Here is a 22109-nt window from a genome sequence, read left to right as displayed (position 1 = left end):
GAAAAATTGGAATAAAATTATGGCCTAATTCTAACCTGGTACACATACTATGTTACCTTGTCCGCCATCTTGGTTCACATATTATGGGAGTACCCTTTTTGATTCATTATTTCAAATTAAAAATTCTCCCAGTTCACTATTTCGTTATTTGCTTTATAATAGTTTATGCAGGCGCAATTAATTTTTTCTCTTGCAAAAAAATCTTGCATTTAATTTTTTATGGAAATAATTCTTGAAGTGAACACTGATTTTAAGCATCGTTCATCACGCTTGTTTATATTTGTTTCCATCATGGCAATACAGTACAGTTTATGACAAGGGTCCGCAGCCAATCCGGTCGCTTCACTGAATTATAGTTACAAAACAGCTGTTTTGACGATTATATTTTTTACGTAACAGTATTGTGAGACAAGTAAAATAATCTAACAAGTCTAAAATTCACAATAACCCCTTCGATGAGCCTATAATTTAATTATAATTAGATGAATGGGAACAAAATGCAGAAAATATGATGCTGAGTGCTAAGGGTTCAATAGCGCTGAAAATATTCAAATGGAATTTTTTGAGATGCAATGAGGAAATAAATGCGGGCGACTGCGGACCTCTGACTTATGATATCGTTGATTAGTGCAATTTAGTTTATTTCCCAAAAAAATAATGATAATTCTTGAAGTGAACACTGAGTTTAAGCGATATTCATCACACTAGTTTATTTTCATTAACTATTCATCTTAGCAATTCAACGACGATCGTGAATTGGTTTGTACTACATGTTACTAATCATTACAATAAAAAATAATTTCACACTAGCTTTTAATTCTTCGTTGATCTTAGTTTTGTCTTAGGTAATTTCTTGTGAAATGATGCAACGGAATTAAATAAAGTGATCACTTCTCTCTTTTTTGTAAAAATTGTTGGAGTGAACACTGTATTTAACCGTTATGTCATCACATATAATAAATTTAATTCTGTCAAAAATTAATCGTTAAATAATTCAATGCTGATATGGGTTAATTTTATTAATTACCAAAAGTGATTCATGTTTAACATTCTTTTCCTGTTTTATATCGGTTGATTGATTGATATTCAATTATTTGAAGTGAACACTGTTTTTGAGTGCGTAGATCATATATGCAATGTTCTGTATATGTATTCAAATCATTTTTGTTGAGGTTAAACCCAATCTTAATATTATAATTTTTCCGCCTTGCAACTTAAATATGCATTCATCAAATTCAATAACAATCATTATTTCAGGCTGTACTTTGTCAAACATAATTCCTTGTTTTAATCTATCAAGTTGTGTTAACAGCAGCATAACTTAACAAATTTTGCTTTCATCAGCATCACTATATCTTTGCTCAATCGCTACTGATAACAAAATGTTGCAGTTGATGTTTCGATAATTTTCGACGCTCCATTCTATCTGTGCTCAACATTCGTTCTATTCACAATGCTGACTATACTTTGTTGTCAGAACTTTATTATTGCCTTTTTATTATGTCATCACAAACTCTGAAGATTCAACATGACTCCTTGGCCTATTATTAATCGGATCAGGATTTCCAAAATTTTTGGGCTGCCGCGACCCACTTTCATTGCCATTTTTTCTGTGCAACCCATAATGAGACGTTGATATATGAGAAAAAAAACAATGTATTCCCATGCAATTTACCAATAATGTGAAACTTGAGCCTACATATTGGATATTATCAGATCAAGTCAGATAATGACGCTTAATTCTAATTGTTACGTGAGGATAATGCCACAATTTCTCGATCTAATCCAAAAACTGCTTGTAACATTTGAAATGCTTCGCGACTCGCCTTGAATAGCTCGCATAGACCCACTGGTTGGGAAGCACTGCTTTAACCAAATAAGAGTTTCTAACGACAACATTTCATAGTTGAAGTTTTACTTTCACTGTATTTGGAAAATTATTACCTTGAGATCTGGATATTTGAATATTTTAATCTGTATTTTCTTCATTTTCATAATTCTAACTTTATTACAGCTCATTTTAAACAATACTAAATCGAAAGCATGCCATTAATTTGCTTGCTGTGTTGTTCTAACTTTAGTAATCAGGTTCAGGTGGTTTTGGGTGTTTTGCTTTTTATTTGAACATATTGATGTTGGTAAACAGCTTTTATTATTATGAAACCTAGTAATTTGGTCGACTGTAAGCATTCTTCAATGTTATTGATTGGGTTTTTACTTTGAAGAATACACTGTATAGGCAGCCACTGCTTTGGAAGAAACAGAAATTATCTTGTTTGGCCTCGCCGACTCAATTTTTTACGTCCTGGGTAAGGTAGCGGACATGGGGTTCGAACTCAAGATCTTTAATTGGGTTATTGTTTTTCATGGTGTGTTTCATAAACAAGGCACTGAAAAAGCATTTTCTGAAACACAAAAAACTATTATTTTAACTACTGATGAAATTGCAAAGGGAATTTACCGATATCATATATTGTTTTGGCCCTCACAGATATATTAAATGAAGTAAAAAAACTTTAACAATTACTGATTAAAAAACAACAAACCTGGTTAAGATCTTTTGAGAACTGACTTCATTGCAAAACTAAAATTATAAATGAATTTTATCGACAACTTGTATTATTTTAACTACTGGAATCAACCTGAAATTTCACATAAAAGCTAACTGTTTGGCACCATTGGTTATATGCACCACATAAAGTTATACCCATTCATTGAATTCTTTAGCAAAGAGTCTGCCCAGATCTGTCAGTATTACATCCTTCCATAGTTATTCAAACAAGCAAATATGATCAGGTCTATAGCTAATTACAGATTTTGTTTCCAAATACCAGGGAATGAATGAAGTGAGGCTGCCGTTATCTCAAGGAATAGCAGGACATGTCGCAACTACAGGTAACTAAGAGCTTAGAAATTAATTTCCTCGTCTTATTTGGTTTTAAAATTGGTGGTTTTTGAAAATAATGCTTTACTGAATAAGTCGCAACTACAGGTGAACTTCAAATCTGCTTAAATAAATTTGTACTGCGTGATATTTTTTTTGAGTTAGAGTAAACCTAAATATTACTCTTTGGAGCATGCATTCAAATTTCCATATTAGAATAGTTGTGTGGCTTAACAATTTTTAATATGACCTTCCTGATATGTTATTCAAAAATTAGTCCACCGTGACGTAGCCCGTCATTCAATCCCTGCAAACGATCTCACTGAATGCAATTGAGGAAACGAGAGAGTATAACTTTGTATACAGTCGCAGATCTTGACGAGCCTTATTACTTACTTTGACGTAAATTGTTGGATGACATGATGGTGGTCGGGAATGACATATTAGAAAATTGTCGGACCACGCTCACTAGAAGTACTTGTGGTACTAAACTAGACACATCGACGTTATTTATGAATAAATGCTTCTACTCATGCATTGCTTTAATATCAATACCGGACAAATACAATCAGACATTTTATTATCATTCTTCTTACTTAGAAGTATAAAATCATATCATATTAAACAACAATCTTATTCTGCAGGTCAAACTCTCAATATTACTGATGCATACTCTCATCCTCTCTTCTACAGAGGAATCGACGAGGCCACCGGATTTAAAACAAGGTTTGTACTAACGGGTGTTATAAGTAGGGACCTACACAAACTACGACATATAAGCTGACCTCCTAAAAACAGCCCTAAAATGGTGAATTTATAAAAATTCGCATGTAATCCAGCCGTACAAATTGTAAAACGCCATACAGCAAATGGTTGCAGAAGAGAATTAGTGAAAATGATAACCATTATTGGGTGCTCCCGAAGTATGCGAACCAAGATGGCGGACATCGGAACGTAACATGGTTAACAGGTTAGGGTTAGGCGATAATTTTTTTCCAATTTTCCTTATTTTAGTCCTATTATCAGTTCGAAGACTAGCCAAGAGCCTCCCGTAGTATTTATACCTAAAATTATGGCCTAACCCTAACCTGGTACACATATTACATTCCGATGTCCGCCATCTTGGTTCGCATACTTCGAGAGCCCCCATTATTGTTATGTTTCACTTCCATCAATAAGTGGAACCTACACAAACTAATACTGTTTCCAACATTTTAGATATATTTCTCCTTTTTCCTATTTTGAAACTCTTCCTCCTTGCTATCTATAAATATTTTGTTCTCTTTTGTTTTTAACCCTTTAAAAGGTTCTCAGCTAGTTTTACAGACCAACTCACATTTCAAGTTCTGTACAGTTGGCATGATTTCATATAAAGTAAACAATATTAGAAATACTCACACTTACTGCAATTTCCTAAATAAGACTCTTTCCACAAAAACACCAAAATTCCTATCTGGTAATAAAAAGCCTATATATAGCCCAGCAAATTTGAAATATTCAAATTGTAGAAATTAGGAAGTTATCAAATCACAGAAACTCAATGAATCTGTATTAAAACGTTGCTACTCGCCATCTAGTATCTTATCCTTGAATTATTTTTCAGGAATATTCTCTGTTTTCCTATTAAAGATGATGGAGGAAGTAAGTTGTGGATTAATATTTCAAAATTATTTTGATAAAAATGTTTTTAGCCAAATTTATTCCTTTTTTCTCCCATACTGAATGTTCATTGATCTTGTGATAACTCGACCTTGACTTGACTCGAGAATCTGATGGCTCATGACTCTGGATACTTATTATTGCCCACTGCTGCCAATTTATACATTTGTGTTAGTGTAGAGCAGGACTCTTGAATCAAATAGTAAGACGTATCTATTCCTGCTACAGCATCCGCATACGGATTGACTAGCATAGAGACATTAAGGAAGGATTGTGAATTTGGGAATTGCCTACTGCAACCCAACTCATAAAAACATATTAACTCCTACTTGTCTTCTTAAAAACTGTTCTATATTTTTTCACAGATGTTGTTGGTGTTTCACAACTATGCAATAAAATAAAAGGTATGTTGAAGTTTTGCCAGAATTACCTAGTTCTCTTGTACAGGGTGATCGCCAGAAAAGCAGAGAATTAGTCAAACAGCTATTTATTCTTATGAAGGCAAATTTTTACAAAAATGCTTATCTTATATTACACTTCTAAAGGAAACAAAAACGTATCGAAAAAAAATAAGTAAGCACTCATTTTATTTGTGATCTATTCCGACTTTCAACAAATGTTCTGCTCTTCTAGCGACCACAGTGTATATTTTGAAAATGTGTAACTCATCTGGAATCGAAGTGTGTAGTAGTAGGGGTGTGAAGTGGTAGGTCAGTGGTTCCCACCCAACCTTTTTTGTTAAATTCATCCCTTTGTCTATTTTTGAGTCCCAAATTTCTGTTTTACTGTGTATAAAAGGAGCTTATTTATTCAATCATTCATGATCTTTCATTTGATTAAACCGGATTGCACACAATAATATCTGAAAAACATTTAAACCTATTACTTAAACATGATTAAGGTAACTTTACTTTGCTAGCCTTGCGTTCATAGAATATTGACAGAGACCTATAACATGATTAAATTTATATTAGTGTTTTAAATTTAGTAATTAAGTAATTTCCACCTAAAGTTAGCATAAAGCAAGTGAAAGTACAGGAGGTTCATTAACCAGCTTTCCGGTTTAACAGTGGAAGGAATTCAGTGAAAAAATGCTCTTTTGCTAACATTCCTTTCCTTGTCTTTTTACTTAATTGTAAACAGAAATTAACCACTGCGTCTGCACATATACCCCAGCGTTTCGGTTTATCAGCGAAAGGTAATCAGTAAATAAGTGGATAATTCTCCTTAGTGTCTTTTTCTCTGCTGTGAACAGAAATTAACCAATGTCTTCTTGTTCCCTCCCAGGTCATGCTTTCACTCAATATGATGTAGACCTTGCAGAAAGGTTTGCTGTTTTCTCAGGAATTTCTATCTCTCATGTAAGTATATTATTATGATTTCTATGGATCTGAACGGCTTAAATTGCCTCGTCTTTCGAGTAATTATTTCTGTGGGCGGTGATGTCAAAAACAAATGAAATTTTCAAATTGAAGTTCATTATGAAACTTTAGTATCAGAAAATGCAATTACATGTAATATATTATATGTGAACTAGGGATATCAAATACATTAGAAATGTGACTTTTTGAGCATCTGATGGTCAGTTTCCTTCGAATCAGCTTTTTTCAAACTCCGCGAAACACAAGCTTCTTCAGAGCGCTTCGTAGAACAGGGATCGAATTGCGACTAAATTGGTTGTCATGGCAATATCGGTCGTACTTCGGCGACTCTGGGTAATAAATTTGTCTCCCAACTGGCTACAAACAGGTGGACTTGCTATCTAAAGAATCGGACAGGCCTCGTGCTAGTCTGGAAAGCATGGAGTTTTTGTTGATCGTTCAATATTGTTAACCGTCTGCCCATTTGGTCTAGTCAAGTTTACATCAAACTTTTTAATTTTACCATAGGATAATTTTTTTGGAAATCAACCATCAATTTTACCTCATAATTTCTTGGTGTTTGGCAAGTCGAGATAAAAAGCATAGGTGTTCTGGGACAAAAAAAGTTTGAGAAACGCTGCTTTAAAATAATCTAAACATAAAAATCAGTCAAAAAAATGCTGATCCAAACTTTTCGGCATTTGCAAATTGAAAAAGTATGAAAACCAATCAAACAAGTCTTTTTCTTCACAAAAAGATCAATATGATGTATGAACACTTAGCGTCCATCTCAATATGAACTCGACTTGATAAAATCAAAAGTTGAAATTGTAATTTTCTTTTTCAGTCTCTTCTATACAAGCAAGTAATTGAAGTTCAATGCAGGAATCAACTAGCAAATGAGTTAATGACTTATCATATGAAGGTGAGATAATGTAATAAAAACACAAATCGGTGATTTTATAAGTTAATTTTAAAAAAAGTTCTTGAGTTGCAAGAAAGCTATCCTGGGTCTAGGGGCGTGTTTACGGGGGGCCCTAGTGAGTGGCAAATCTGTGAAGTTCATTTCAAGAGGCCTGTTTCTGCAACCTGTCGGTATATAAAAAAGGAGGCTCCCGAAGTATGCGAACCAAGATGGCCGACATCGGAATGTAATATGTGTACCAGGTTAGGGTTAGGCCATAATTTTAGGTATAAATACTACGGGAGGCTCTTGGCTAGTCTTCGAACTGATAATAGGACTAAAATAAGGAAAATTGGAAAAAAATTATCGCCTAACCCTAACCTGTTACCCATGTTACGTTCCGATGTCCGCCATCTTGGTTCGCATACTTCGGGAGCACCTAAAAAAGTTCCACCTTTCCCTAACTGTTTCTCACAGTGATTGATGATTGAGCCGCAATAAAGCTATTCTAGACCTAGGGGCTAGAGTATTTGGAGTGGGTCATAATACTAGTCGCAAAACTTATTTTATTTTTCACTTTACCAGAAAACTCCCCGTTCATTCCAGCTTCATTTGAGATAAGGTTATTTTAACCTAATCCTCCCGGTTTGACGCATGCGCGAAATTTCAGACGTTTTGCAATGCTGTGTGTATACCATGAGGTCTGGAATGTTTGTTATGGTCTTGCTTGAAAGGAAATCTTATTCCCCACACAACGATATGAGAATGAACCTTATATGACATTTAGAAGTGATAAAATTTCGCTTACGTATCACGCGTGTACTTCCCGCTGCGATATAAAAATGTCGCACAACAAGAAAATGATTCCATAAACCTTGGCGTTGCGCGCTAACCAATAACAAAAGCTAGTATGATAAGGTCTTATTTTGAAGGTCATTTTATATGCTACATAACATAGGAGAGTGGACATCTCACAACGTCAGGAAGTTATAAAAATATCGAGTCGTTTGATCGCAGCTGCCTCACCGAAAAAAAGTTAGGCGTTTTATCTCGCAAATTCTCCTTGTCTGACGATTATAAGCTTTTATGATTCATAATAAATGTTTTATTATGACTCACAAAAGCTTTCAACGCGATAAAGCACAAACAAACAACCGATCGATCTATCAAGCTTAGCCTGGCCTGATTCGATGTGGTGACTTCTCAAACGGAAAATTTCCAAAACGCTTGAACAACGAGCGCTATGAAAAAGCGTTTAGTACCATATGAAAGAGAAAACCAATGTGCAGTCAACTGTATAGTCACATTTCAGCTTTACAATAGCTGTAGACGTCCAACAGCTGATAGAATGAGAGAGTGTAAATATTTTTGTTATTTTTTGACGTTACGAGAGACCTCTTGAAAGAGGTGTTTTAGTTTACGGTCCTCCAGTGACATCTAGCGTATAGTACTCTAAAATACCTTTCCAATGGTATATAATTATTGTATATTGGGTAAATTTTGGGGGTCGTATGACATTAATAAAAATGTATTCAAAATTGGGCTCGATTGGGCGTCTGAAACAGGTTAAAGGATGTTTTCTGTATTCATGTTTCACGTAAATCATGTGTCTTTTTCATTATGATATATTTTTTCTATAAAAGCATCTAGGTAAGAAGGTACTGTATTCGGGGTCACTGAATTTTTTCGGTTCGAGAAGAATGTTCAAAAGTCTTTTTTTTAAAGTCTATACTCGTTTGGCAACAGTCGTTGTATTTTACTTTTTTTTTCAGCGTTTATGTTATTTATCTTCCAAATTCAAACCCATTTCTGAGCTTTTTTCACCCCTCGGTTAACCAAGAGATCTCTTTCTCTGCTTCTAGATTCGTCAAGAAGAAGTTGATCAATGTTTAAAGTCTCTACCGGATTCCGCAACATTTTTTGACCCTGATTTCAGTAATTTTGTTTATTCACCAAGAATGCTTGATGATGAATTAAAATGCATGGTAAGTGTTTTTTACAGTGTTTGCTAACAACAAGGCTGTGAAAACTGAAAGTATCGAAAATATTGATGGAAGATTTACTAGTTTTCTCGAAGCACTGTTCCGAGTAAGTTTGCTGAAAGCAAGTATAAAGGTTAAAAAAAAACGATTGAAGAGAGTTGATGTAAATTATAATAAAAATGATAGTTTTGAGCATGTAAATCAGTTCAGCCAATTCTTCAAAACACTACTATAATAGGGATCTAAAATATAGGGAGAATTTTTCTGGGTCAAGAGTTGGGGAAACGTCCATGACTGCATTAGTTCAAAAAAAATCAACTGTCATTTGTTCAAATTTTTCACAACAATATAACTTTCACTTTTGTTTGTTGGCTTTTTGTTAAACAAGGCAGACAAAATAATCGATGGGAACGCTTTAAAAGCTGGAGCCATAAGTATTGAGAATATTTGGTATGGGTTCACAGGTCATGAAGGTTTGAGAATAACTGCACTAGGCCAAGCTGTAGTACTTGCCGAAAAGTTTGCCACAGGAAATTACGCTGTAATAATTCTCGTTGAAGGAAATTTTGTCGGATAGGAAAAAACACAAGATCATTTTGCTGTAAAACAAGTGTTTGTGATAAAACAGTTATGAATTATAATGAATCTATTTAAATGAGGCGATTTTTCATACAGCGATTTTTCCTACGCGACGAAATTTCCTACAGCGAATTTTCCTAGAACCGCTTTAGTACACATTTAATTTATTCCTCTTATCACAGGCAAGCGTGCAGATGTATATTGAGCTGGACCTGGTCGCTCGTTTCCACATTTCAACCAAGACCCTCACCAAGTTTATCATGATGGTGAAGGAAGGCTACAGGAACCCACCGTACCATAACTGGAATCACGCTTTCTCTGTTGCTCATCATGCTTACCTTATGGCAAAGAACTTAAATTTTGGAGAAATTTTTGGGTGAGTGTTATGTGTTTGGGTACTGCCGTAGTATGTGTACCAGGTTAGGGTTAGGTCATAATTTTATTCCGATTTTCTTTATTTTAGTTCTATTGCGAGTTCGAGGACTGTCTGTGTTAGCTAAGTGAATACCGTCTGTCCATAGGCTTCAGTCCCTTTACACAACTTGATGTAAAGTGGGCAAACAAAATTAGTTACCTCCATATTGGTACACATACTTCTGGAGCGCATGTGTTTGATCTTAAAATTATGTATATATGTTCGTTTTCTCTTATAAAAGCCTGTATATAAACAGCCACTGATATGTAACGATATATAGGGTGTCCATAAAGTCATAAAAATTTTAAAACTGCAAATTGAATTTATCGATACGATGCATTGTTTTGGCCCTCACGGATGTGTTAAATGAAGTAAAAATACTTGAACAATTACTGATTAAAAAACAACAAACCTGGTTAAGATATATTGAGAACTGATTTCATAACAAAATTGAAATTGTAGTGACTTTATGGACACCCTGTATGAGTTACTAATATTTCTATCCAGTTTATTACACGATATGTGGGGTGTCTGAAGATATAAACGGTTTTTCATATGTTTCCTGTTAAAAGGGAAGGAAAAAGATGGTTAATATTATGGTGAACTCTGACCTCTCATCACGCAATGTGTCAATAACCAATCCAATTTAATTCCTACAAACAAAATTGGCCAGGTTCACACTGCCCGAATCGCATGTGCTGTGATAATGTGTTTGTATTATTTATTTATTCAAATTAAGACACATCTGTTTAACACAGTTAACGGTAACAGTTTAACAGTAATGACACACTGACTATGAGAGCGGAAGACAGATTCAATATCTTAACAGCTTCTATAGGTCGATTAGATGTGTGATTGGCCCAAACATGAAAACGTCACACACACCTGGACTTACAAAGCAGCCAATGAATAGGTTGTCTATTGAACCATGACAAAATCACAACACATGACATGTTTCTTATTGCAGGAGTGAAATATCCATTTTTTAGACTAAAAATAAATTTTTATATCATTCACAGAGTGTCCATGCTTGCGGAAAAATTTAAAGAACTTTGTTATTGTTTCATTAAATATCTACTTTCGAATGTGCTCAAATGTTAAATTTTTTTTAACCCTTGATTAAAATTTATTATTCTAAATTTGATAAATTTGTTTTTAGTGATTTGGAAGTCCTGGCTCTTCTGACGGCAAGTCTATGTCACGACTTGGACCACAGGGGGACGAACAACGCTTTCCAAGTATCATCTGTGAGTATTTTGTTATGTTTATAAAGCCAGAGGAAGCCAGCATGAGTCTCGCCTATTATTTCATGTTCTAGTCTTAAAATATTTAAAAATTAGTCTTATTTTCACAAGACTTGAATCACTGATTATAGCAGGGGTAGCCAGTTACAGATAATAGACTTGGTTACTGGGCCGTAGGCTCAAAACTCAATATGAAGAACTATGAATTAAAAACAGTTTGTTTACAACAGCTAGGCTAACGTTTGTGTAATAATAAGCACGATCGAGATGTTATTTTCATCCATAATTTTAAACAGAAATTTATATCCATAAAAACTATAGTCGTCATTTCAGCACACACTCGTGAGCCGGATCCGATCTGCGGGTTGTAATTTTCCATTCCTGGATTATAGTCATACTTGCAATCTTGCATTATACTCTACCAGTGCAATAGCCTAGAGCAGGGGTCGGCAACCTTTTGTCGCTCGAGGGCCAAAATTAAAGGTTACAAGTCATTGACGGGCCGCACATATTTTTGGAAAGTTAAAAATCGAATGGATGACCGATGAATCACATTTTATCACACAGATCAGAAGTTGAATTTTAAGCAGCGCGCGAAGACTGACCATTTGAATATTTTTGCGCCATTAAACCATTTGCACTTAGCATCAACTTTTCTGCGTTTTGTTGCCCTTTGTCTAAATTTTAATTAGATTATAGGCTCATTAAACAAGTTATTGTGAATTATATACTTGTTACGTTATAATATAATTTAGTCTACACGTAAATTCTTTTGCGTAAAGAAGATAATCGACAAAACAGCTATAATTTTTTACTATAATTCAGTGAAGCGTCCCGGGCCGGATTATATTGCTCCGCGGGCCGTAGGTTGCCGACCCCTGGCCTAGAGGAAGTTTATGTAGTTGGTCCACACTAACTAAATAAATTTTTCAGATATTTATCTCAGTGTCTTTCCATTTTCATATTATTTTTGAGTAATCAGAGAGTAATTAAAAAGTCAAAACTCTCGAATCATTGGCATCTTTGCACTCAAGATAAAAACGATAAGCAATTTGGTCCAAAAAATTTTAGTTTCCATATTATTCTTTTTGTTTTGATTCTCATATTATTTTTTATGTTCAGGCATCAACACTTGCTGCTTTATACAGTTCACAAGGATCTGTTTTAGAGGTGAGAATATATATTCTATACTGAACTGCTTTTTTTGCGAAGTATTTCATGCCTTTACTCTGAAGTCCCTACATAAGAAGACACTGATACTTGAAGAGTTTGTATTCTTTGGGGGGGTCGGGATTTGAGACTGAGATGTGTAGACCAGGGGTGTGCCAACTGCGGCTCGCAAGAAAGATTGTGCGGCCCGCGAGAAATGCCAATTTTGAAGGATGTGTCCGCGAAACGATTTTTTAGTTTAGTTAATCTGGTATGTGAGAGCAATTCAACACACAAAAAAAATGCGACACAAAGAGATTGGAACCAGATACCAGTTCTTTATCTGTGTTTTGAACTCGACTTATATGCAAGGATGCGGTGATGCTATTGCTATTCAATATATACTGAACAACACACTAGCTTATTACTTATCGATCTTAAGATCAGTAAGTATGTTGATAGGTATTTGTCTGTTTATTTGTTGTTTGTCTGTCTGTCACGATCGTGCAATATCTCACGAAGGCGAGGTTGAATCTGCTTCAAATTTTGCATGTGCATTCATTATATCTCGGATCAGAAGCCTATTCATTTTGGATGAATTATGTCGTATAATTAGCGAGTTATTAATTAATTAGTGATGAGACACAAGATGTCACTATGGAGTAATAGCGCATGAATCGAAACGGCTGTTTCTGTTTTGGGGGATCCCCTAACTTTCGATCGATAAGTCTTCAGTGTCCGACCGATATTCTCCTCTTTCTATCTCTTAAATCTCTTTATCTTTTACAGCATCACCATTTCGCTCAAGCAATGTGCATTCTCAATTCTGGATCATGCAATATCTTTGAAAACATGAGCAAAGTGGTGAGTTATCATTATCATGTGCTAGGAGGCATGTTCGAATCCCGCTGGAGATAATTATGTGTGAAGGCCTTTGTTTCAAAAGACGAAACTTGATAAAGATATTCTAAGGAAAACATATCATTTTTAATTTAAATTCCGGTAAATTTATATTGAAATACCCTAATAATGAGGAGTGCTTCAAACTATGGTTATTTATAGAATATACCGTATTTCCCGGCTAATAAGTTGCTTTTCTAGACCCCAATTTTTCGGCCTGAGTTTAGGGGGGGCTATTCGGTTCTCGAAACTTTTTTTTGTTAGAGAGCCTATTGAAAGATTGACTATTATATACGGATCCCCCCCAATTCGATGTGAAATTAAATTTGAACAACATTTTTCATAAATTTATCCGTTTCAACTCACTATTTCTGCAGGAAACCCTAATAATGCCGTAACACAAACTTCTGAAGAAACAGCTATTGTTGATTTTATCGCCACACAGACTTTAAATCCAATTTAGTGAAAAACACAATTTGTAATATATATCGTATATTTTGCAACAAAATTTTGCAAGCTAGTTTTGCTAATATGACAGTGGCACTCAAGTACTGGTATAGGCTATGTTGCGCAGAAAGATTAGAATTGCTCGCACGTACCAGATTACCTAAACTAAATACTCGTTCCGCGGGCACACCATTCAAAATTTTTATCTCTCCGCGGGCCACACAATTTTTTCTTGTGGGCCGCATTTGGCCCGCGGGCCGCACCCCTGCTTTAGATTAAGTCTGTTTTTCGCTTTCTTCTACTCCTTGTTGAAAATCCATAAGATTCATTATTGCTAAAGCATTGATATATTATATTGTGGAAACCAATATGGCTAGGGATCTCTGGTCATGTAGTGTAGGAGGGCTGAGATGCGTGATTCGGATGGCGTTATCTCACTTTGTGGTTTGTTCGAACACCGCAACATTTTTGTGCATGATATTTTGGTCGACTAGCGAATTGCTCGAGTATCAATGTATCACTGTAGCTCATTACATATTAATGACATATTGCATAAGATTTTGGTCGAAATGGAACGTGATAATGCATATCTCATAAAAGGAATACATTCAGAAATAATATTTCCTAATACATTATAAATAGGTTTATGATTATAACAAAAAAGTTCATTATATTAATTCATTAAGCTTGAATTTGGGGATGCAGGAAAGGTATATTAACATGATATAATAGATTCTCCATTTCAAAACTTTTCACAAAAAATTAATAAAGTCTTTGGTACTCCTGTAGTGTCGGCCCATGATTTTATTCCGTTTTTTCTTTATATTAGTTCTATTATGAGTTCGGAGATGTCTCTTTATACAACTTGATGTAAAATATGCGAACAAAATCCATTTTGGCACACACACTTCTGGAGCGCCAATTCTTTTTAGTCATACCAATTCTTTTATTATGTCACTGTGACTTCGCAGTGATATAATTCTTGGATGACGAGTCAGGTGGGGGTTAGAAATGACATATTCAAAAATTGTTGAGCCAGGCCAACTAGAAGTACTTGTGGGCGTGCACTTCATGAGACCCGGAGTTTCCAAACCTCGAGTCCTCTGAGTCAAGATCAAGTTCAAAGTCAAGTAGAATCATTGAGTTGAATTTCACTATTAGTTTGTTAACTCGGAAACATTTCATGTGGATCAATTGTCAACTAGGCATCGGCACATCGAGTCTGAAGTTTAATTATCCACTAAGCTAGGTTTCACTGATAAATGATAACTCAAATGGAGTCACTGTTTGAATCAAGATATAGTTCGAAGTCAAGTCGAATCATTAAACCAAGTCTTACTGGCAAGTAAATGGGTACTCCCGTAGTATGTGTACCAGGTTAGGCCAGATTTTCCTTATTTTAGTTTTATTAGGATTTTGTGGACTGTCTGTGTTAGCCTAGTGAATCTCTTTACACAACTTGATGTAAAAATGGCGAACAAAACTAATTTTCTCAATATCGGTACACACACTTCAGGCCCCTTTGATACTCCCGCCGTGTATGAACCAGGTTAGAGTTAGGCCATAAATTTATTCCGATTTTCCTTATTTTGGTTCTATTACAAGTTTCTAGTACCCTCTGCTAATAGGTTTCAGTCTCTCCACACAACTTGATGTAAAGTAGTTATCTCCATATTAGTACACATACTTCTGGAGCGTTAAAAAAGTCTAGGTCCATACGGCGCTGACAGAAAAACAAATTTCTTGCGGACCAGTGCGGAACCACCAATTAACCACTTTAATAAATGAAGAATGCAGTCAATAACTCAAATCTGCCTAACACTGACCCGAGTGTTCAGTGCTCTATGTCTTCATTGCCCGCCACCTCATTTTTTTCAGTGTATTGGAGATTGAGCAGGCTTTGCTAACTTTTTTATTTGTTATACAGAGATTTTGTCATGTTTGGAATTCTTTCAAAACTTTCAAATACTCAATAAAAACATCTCTTGCTGTTGGCCTTAACTTTGGGTCCAAATTTTTACATTTTTGATGAATGAATTCTAATTTTTTCATCAAAAATTTTTCCATTTTTGATCTTTCTATTAATTTTTTTGTAATGTCAGGAATCTTCCAAATATCAGATTTTTCATCGACTGGCTTTCTTGATTTATATTTCTTATATTCCTCAAGTGTGTATCTCTGCTCGGGTGCGATGAAATAAGGTTTCTTCATTATCCCATTGAGTTCCTCTCTGTAAAGTTGTATAAGTTGTTAGATTTTCTCAAAATTTAGCAAAATTTTGGATGCTGGTATTCTAGTATTTAATCGTGTAGGGAAAATCCCAATTTAATTGCATGTCAGGAAAACCCCATCTTACTCGAATGTAGGGAAAACGCCAACTTACCTACATGAATGGAAAACCACAAATTATGTGTATTTATGTATAAGTTACGTACATGTAGGGAAGACCCCAACTTACTTGCATGTAGGGAAAAACCCCAACTTACTTCAATGTGGGGAAACCCCCCATCTTATTTGAATGTAGGGAAAACCCCAACTTACGGACATGTGCATGTATGGAAAACCCCAACTTACCTGCATGTAGGGAAAACACCGTCTAACTCCAATATGGGGAAACCCCTCATCATATTTGAATGTAGGGAAAACCCCAACTTACGGACATGTGCATGTATGAAAAACCCCAACTTACTTGCATGTATGGAAAACCCCAACTTATTTGAATGTAGGGAAAACCCCAAATTATGTGTATTGATGTATAAGTTACGTACATGTAAGGAAGACCCCAACTTACTTTAATGTGGGGAAACCCCCCATCATATTTGAATGTAGGGAAAACCCCAACTTACGGACATGTGCATGTATGGAAAACCCAAACTTACTTGCATGTAGGGAAAACCCCATTCTCTTTGTCCACCTGTGGTAGCTCATCCACATCACTCATGAATACAGACAAGTCTTTGGTAACGATGAATTGCGTCATTGCCTAGAGATGAGAAAAAATGAAGTGGTTCAGTGTGATAAGTTGAATTACAGTTTAAGTCGTTGGCCCTCAACCAGGGTCTGTGGCGCACCGAGGGGCATAATGGGATTTGGGATCTACCAATCGTAATCACACTATGAATACCACTGGAATGATGAACAAGGGGGCTATGACTGATAAAATCTTCCGGAAGGGGTCCAAAATATATAAAAGGTTGAGAACCACTGGTTCGAGTGCTTCATGTTGAAGGTGACAATTTTTTGTTTATTTCTATCTTGACTTAATATGTCTGTAGACAATTATTTATATATATATAAAGGAATAAGTTTTGTAGAAAAACTTGCGAAGCCCCTTTGCACTCATAAATTCCTTAGAGTGAACACTAGTGTACAGTGCCTTTTATTGGTTAAAACTGTCTTATTCATTGTTTTTCATTCATAAGTGTAAAAAGTAACCACTATTATCATCACTATTATTTTTAGAAAAACTTGCGAAGCCCCTTTGCACTCATAAATTTCTTATAGTGAACACTAGTGTACAGTGCCTTTTATTGGTTAAAACTGTCTTATTTATTGTTTTTCATTCATAAATGTAAAAAGTAACCACTGTTATCATCCCATGCGTCAATACCCTAAAACAGAGTCCTGCAACCCTTAAGACAGGAAGGCCAGATACAAATAACTGGGAAAAACTGCGGGCTGCACCCTTATTTAGCATAGGCTTTCTAGCAGTTGCAGGCACAAAAAATTTGATTTTTGTTCTTATGACATACGTTGTTTTTGTTCGCTTCCCAGAATCTAGCTGTTAGCGCATTGTAACATCATAGGCATAGAACATAAATTGGACTAAGGCAGTGGTCGTCAAACTTTTTGAGACGCGACCCCATTTCAAAAATTATGACGTATGATAAGCTTGTGACGCCAAGGTATGGCGAGGAAAAAAAATATTTCAAACCACTAAAAACTAATCACAGTAAAATCTCATTCCCAAAAATTTTATCACACGCTCTAGATTTCGTGTTACAATTTATTATTGCCGTCACACAATAGCCTTATTATAAAAGATATCACTGTAATTTAGAATACCCAAACTTACTATGTAGTGCTAGTCAGCTCAGTGTAGAATGCACGCAATAGAATAATGAAAATAAAAAACAACGCCAGACACTCGGCATCCCCCGAAATATTCAAGGCGACCCAACTTGGGGTCGCGACCCACACTTTGGTGACCCCTGGACTAAGATGTAGGCTTCGCAGTGCAAAGGGGTTGGAATTACTTGAACGTACCACAGCAAACTAAATGGATCGTTTCAAGGGCCGCACATTATACCAAATTGGCACTTCTCCGCAAGCCGCACAATTTTTTCGTGTTGGCCTGCGGGCCGCACACCCATGTCCTGAAACATACTCCCAATCAAGTTGAAAAAAAAATTATTTTCACCTCTGTTCGAGTGTGGAGGTCACAGTGCACCCTTGGTAACCCCAGTCCATGGTGTAAATAATCGAACGCTCCAACAATTTTCGTTGCCCATTCAAATCTTTGCAGATCGCTGAAACCCCTGTACGAGTGATAATTCCTTCTGTGTAGCTTAGCCAAATCCATACATTTTTCACAAGATTCCGTTAATATTGTTGAGTTGGGCGGCTCCTCACAGTAACCTATAACCTAACAGTAAACAGTTGTATAAGTTGAGAGTTTAGGCCATTTGCGAAAAGCCAAATTTGCTGTGTTTCTCACTTTTTATGGCCGCTTAACCATTCAACTGAAATCTTTTATTCAAATTAATACGGTTACAAATCTTTTTTAAAAAACACCTCAGCGCAAAAATAGCCAAAACTGAATAATTCACTATTCCGAATACATTCTAAAATAATATTTTCGAATATAAAAAGTCAACTCCAGAAATATTACAATCTTATATTTGAGTTGAGTAACTTGAATCTATAACACCTTGCTCTCAAGTCAGCGCCTTCGAAAACTGGTTTTCTCATTTTTCAGTCAAGTGTCTGTGAAAATCTGGCAAACTTTCATCCAAGTCAAGTGACTCTGGCAACCTTATATTTGGGTCAAGATAAATTTGGCGACGTCATTCTCATGTCAGAAAGCTAACCCAAGGGTGCAAAGTCCCCCTGTGATGTCACAGTTACTATTCCCATTTTCTATGGTAGCAAATTTATGGTGGATAGCGTTCTTGACCAGAGATGAAAAAAAAATGTAGAAATAAAAATAAATCAATATTTTGAATGAAGTTGTAGAAAATTTTTACGACTTCCTCCAAGAGCAGGGGGATGCACAAAATTTTTTGTTCATCCTTGAATCAGGTGACAATTAATCTAGCAACCATAATTTCAAGTCAGGTGAATCTGGCAACCTTACTTTTAAGCCAAAACTTACTTGCATAGCATAGTTCATGTCAGGTGTGACAATAGCAGACAAGTTATTTGTTCATTATTACTCATCGCTTTTAATCGGTAAGTATGTTGATAGGTATTTGTCTGTCTGTCTGTTAGATGCACGCGATATCTCACGAAAGCGAGATTAAATCTGCTCCAGATTTTGCATGTGCATTCATCATATCTCGGACCAGAAGCCTATTGATTTTGGGCGAATTATGTCGTATAATTAGCGAGTTATTAATTAATTAGTGATGGGACACAAGGTGTCACTATGGAGGAAGAGCGCTGTTTGGGGGGATCCCCTAACTTTCGATCGATAAGTCTTCGGTCTCTGACCGATATTCTCGTTATTATATTCTTTTGAATTTTGCGATTCCGAAAATCTGGCAACTATGTTTGTGTGTCACACAACACTAAAGATATGGCAACCCTAAATCCAATTCATATGACAATTAATCTAGCAACCATAATTTCAAGTCAGGTGAATCTGGCAACCTTACTTTCAAGCCAAAACTTACTTGCAAAGCGTATGGAGATGGCTGAAGCATCAGTAGATTCCTGTTTCCTACCATCACTCTATTAGTTTGCTTAGGTAGATTCCTGTTTTTGACAATTGCAAGTACATACTTGTCATATAGGAGTCCAGAATGAGCCTGTTAACACAAAATTGTATTTGATATTGCCATGTTAGTTTTAAATGAGTTGGGGTTGTTTTTTGGCTAGGCATTTTTGAATACCTGATAATTTCAGAATCTATTGAATATTTTTTTTCGAATCAAATCTTGAATACTTGGAAAATATATTATTGTAAGCAACTTTTTATTGTAATTAGTCCTGTCAAATGAATTACTGAAAAGATAGACATCATTCAGATAGATTGCTGAGTGTTCACACACAATAAGAAACGTGTCTCATCAATAATCCACTGCAGAAAATAGTCATATGTCAGAATTACGTAGAAAAAATATGGCTTCAATATAGAAAATAATTGAAATTCACCTTGAGCATTGGCGGAAAGAAACAAAACAAGATGGCCGCGATTCAAAATTTTGCTCTGAACCGATTCAAATAATAATTTACTATTCGATTCGAAATGCCCAGCCCTAGGTTGTTTGCATTAAAATACATAATAATCGGAGGGAGAGAACCCAATACGACGGCTTAATTATATGGCGAACCATGGCCACTCCTCCAGTTACCAGTCCGATAGTGGGGGAAGCTGTAACCAACCAGCGTTTACGTGAACCACCATTGAAAACTGGGAGCCCAGCAATTCTCGTTCATAAATATTCCCCACCGAGTTCAAAACTATGAACCCACGCAGGGTTATTCGAGGTGCGGTGACAAGCGTAGCACGATGCGCAACACTTACCACCCTACGGCGGCTAGGATTCCAGCAACCCCCCTCATTCATAATTATCACCCCCCAGGATTCGAACTTGCGAACTTTGCAATGCAGAATAGATAGTTAGTTAGCTAATTATTATTTTGAATGTTTGTCTGAAAGTCAAAGTCATTTTTTGTCTGATCATCTGATATTAGATATTTGGATGTGAATAACTTAAATTGGACGGTTAAATAATCTTAATTATTGACTCACTATTTTTCCAATCCCGCCTCCCAGAACATTTCCTTCTTTCAGGATATTTTTATCTTTAATTTCTTCGCAACCAAGCCATGGCTGACATTTTTCCATTCCATCCATTCTAAAATATCCATACTCGCACGGAATTGTCGATTCTGTCTCGAAACTTCGTCGCAAAAGCTTCGATAAAACAGGTTTTAGTTCGTCTGGTATTTCTGTTACATTTTGTAAATTTTTTGCATCGATTTTAAAACTTTGGAAAAATTTATCGTCTTTCAATTTATTGTCCTCATTTTTAAGTCCTATTTTTTCAATTTTTTGATTTCCTTCTGCATTATGATGTAATATCCCAGAATCAGCGTTTTGTGCCTCGCCATACCTTGCTAACTTATCGTTGATTTCTACCTCTGTAAATAATCGCTCATCCATGCCTCTCTCTTTAGTGAATGTCCTGCTACATAGGTAGTATTTCTTCGTTGTATATTTTACGACAAACGTAAAACAAATAATAAAAAACATCCCGAACAATAATTTATTATACAAGACCTGGTTCCTGTTATGGAGCCTCATCTAAAATAATTTGACATCATTACATCTTAAATAATTATGTTGTTATCTGTTCCCATACTCAAGGGCTATTCAACTATTTTTACCAAAGATCCGTATACAAAACTTCAAAAATACCGGGGTCTGGTCTTTCAAAAATTATTTTTCGACATTCTTAAATGCGCGCTTCCTCGGCCAGATGATGAAAAATCGCAATTCAAGATAGCACTATTTGCATTGTTTATTATGCCGTTACAGTTCGCTCCATATATAGTCAGGTGCAAATAATAAAATAAACTTTAAAACTATAGAAGTCATTTAATAAGAGGAAACCTCAACATATCAAAAGTGGGGCCAATGATCAAAAAAAAAGAATTGGGTTCGGTCAGAATCGGATAATCGAAAGATCCGCATTCAGAATGTGGTTTGTCAGTTGAACTCTGCCATACAATACATTCTTAACCACATGAAAGGCCATGCTTTTCCACTATTAATCTTCTTTTTGCTTTTCCTCTCTTGTAGATAAATATAGCGAATTGAGGGATGTAACCCGATCAGACAAAACTTGAAAATGCTGTTTTGAGAAAATGATTGAACGGATATTTTTATTTTCAAACTCCTATAACTTTTTATTTAAATACTTGGCGCTCCCGTAGTATGTTCACCAAGATGGCGGACACCGGAACGTAGCATGTGTATCAGGTTAGGGTTAGGCTATAATTTTATTCCAATTTTCCTTATTTTGAAAATATTGGCACTCCTGTTGTATGCCAACAAAGATGGCTGCACCGGAACGTAGCATGTGTATCAGGTTAGGGTTAGGCTATAATTTTATTCCAATTTTCCTTATTTTGAAAATATTGGCACTCCTGTTGTATGCCAACAAAGATGGCTGCACCGAAACGTAGTATGTGTTAGTTTTAGGCCATAATTTTATTCCAATTTTCTATATTTTAGTTCTATTTCGAGTTCGGGGTCTAGCCAATTGACTCTCGTAGTATTTGTATACTGAAATTATGGCCTAACCCTAACCTGGTAGACATTTTATCTTCCAGTGTCCGCCACCTTGGTTCAGATA

At 35.6% G+C, this 22109-nt stretch overlaps 2 protein-coding genes across 4 annotated transcripts in view; one reads left to right on the top strand and one right to left on the bottom strand.

Annotated features, from left to right (window-relative positions):
* Positions 1–22109, top strand: part of LOC120335511 (cGMP-dependent 3',5'-cyclic phosphodiesterase-like) — a 67439-nt gene that overhangs the window by 25018 nt on the left and 20312 nt on the right. For 2 of the 3 annotated variants that reach the window (XM_078119344.1, XM_078119342.1), the window contains 11 exons: positions 2835–2895; positions 3529–3610; positions 4488–4525; positions 4909–4947; positions 5831–5904; positions 6752–6829; positions 8671–8793; positions 9552–9745; positions 10944–11031; positions 12151–12198; positions 12967–13041. In XM_078119344.1, the coding sequence (XP_077975470.1) occupies positions 2835–2895; positions 3529–3610; positions 4488–4525; positions 4909–4947; positions 5831–5904; positions 6752–6829; positions 8671–8793; positions 9552–9745; positions 10944–11031; positions 12151–12198; positions 12967–13041 (900 nt within the window). Of the gene's footprint in view, positions 1–735; positions 760–2834; positions 2896–3528; positions 3611–4487; positions 4526–4908; positions 4948–5830; positions 5905–6751; positions 6830–8670; positions 8794–9551; positions 9746–10943; positions 11032–12150; positions 12199–12966; positions 13042–22109 lie in introns of all 3 variants that reach the window. The other variant, XM_078119338.1, reaches the window with a different exon arrangement.
* On the bottom strand, positions 14909–20914 carry LOC120335512 (protein O-mannose kinase-like). The gene is made up of 5 exons (XM_039403025.2): positions 20501–20914; positions 19419–19553; positions 17945–18169; positions 16404–16507; positions 14909–15754 (listed from the first exon to the last, which is right to left on the bottom strand). The coding sequence occupies exons 1-5, from the start codon at positions 20912–20914 to the stop codon at positions 15460–15462; spliced, it is 1173 nt and encodes a 390-aa protein (XP_039258959.2). The 3' UTR covers positions 14909–15459.

Source organism: Styela clava, chromosome 2, assembly GCF_964204865.1.
Source record: "Styela clava chromosome 2, kaStyClav1.hap1.2, whole genome shotgun sequence".
In the NCBI taxonomy this organism is placed as follows: Eukaryota; Metazoa; Chordata; class Ascidiacea; order Stolidobranchia; family Styelidae; genus Styela; species Styela clava.
This window is presented reverse-complemented; position numbering and strand designations above follow the sequence as displayed.

Coding starts and splice junctions, on each gene's coding strand:
- LOC120335512 (XM_039403025.2), bottom strand. CDS start 20,914: ATGGATGAGCGATTATTTACAGAGGTAGAAATCAACGATAAGTTAGCA. Junction 19,554..20,500: donor GAGGCGGGATTGGAAAAATA/GTGAGTCAATAA, acceptor TTGTGTTAACAG/GCTCATTCTGGACTCCTATA. Junction 16,508..17,944: donor ACCTCCACACTCGAACAGAG/GTGAAAATAATT, acceptor TCTCATCTCTAG/GCAATGACGCAATTCATCGT.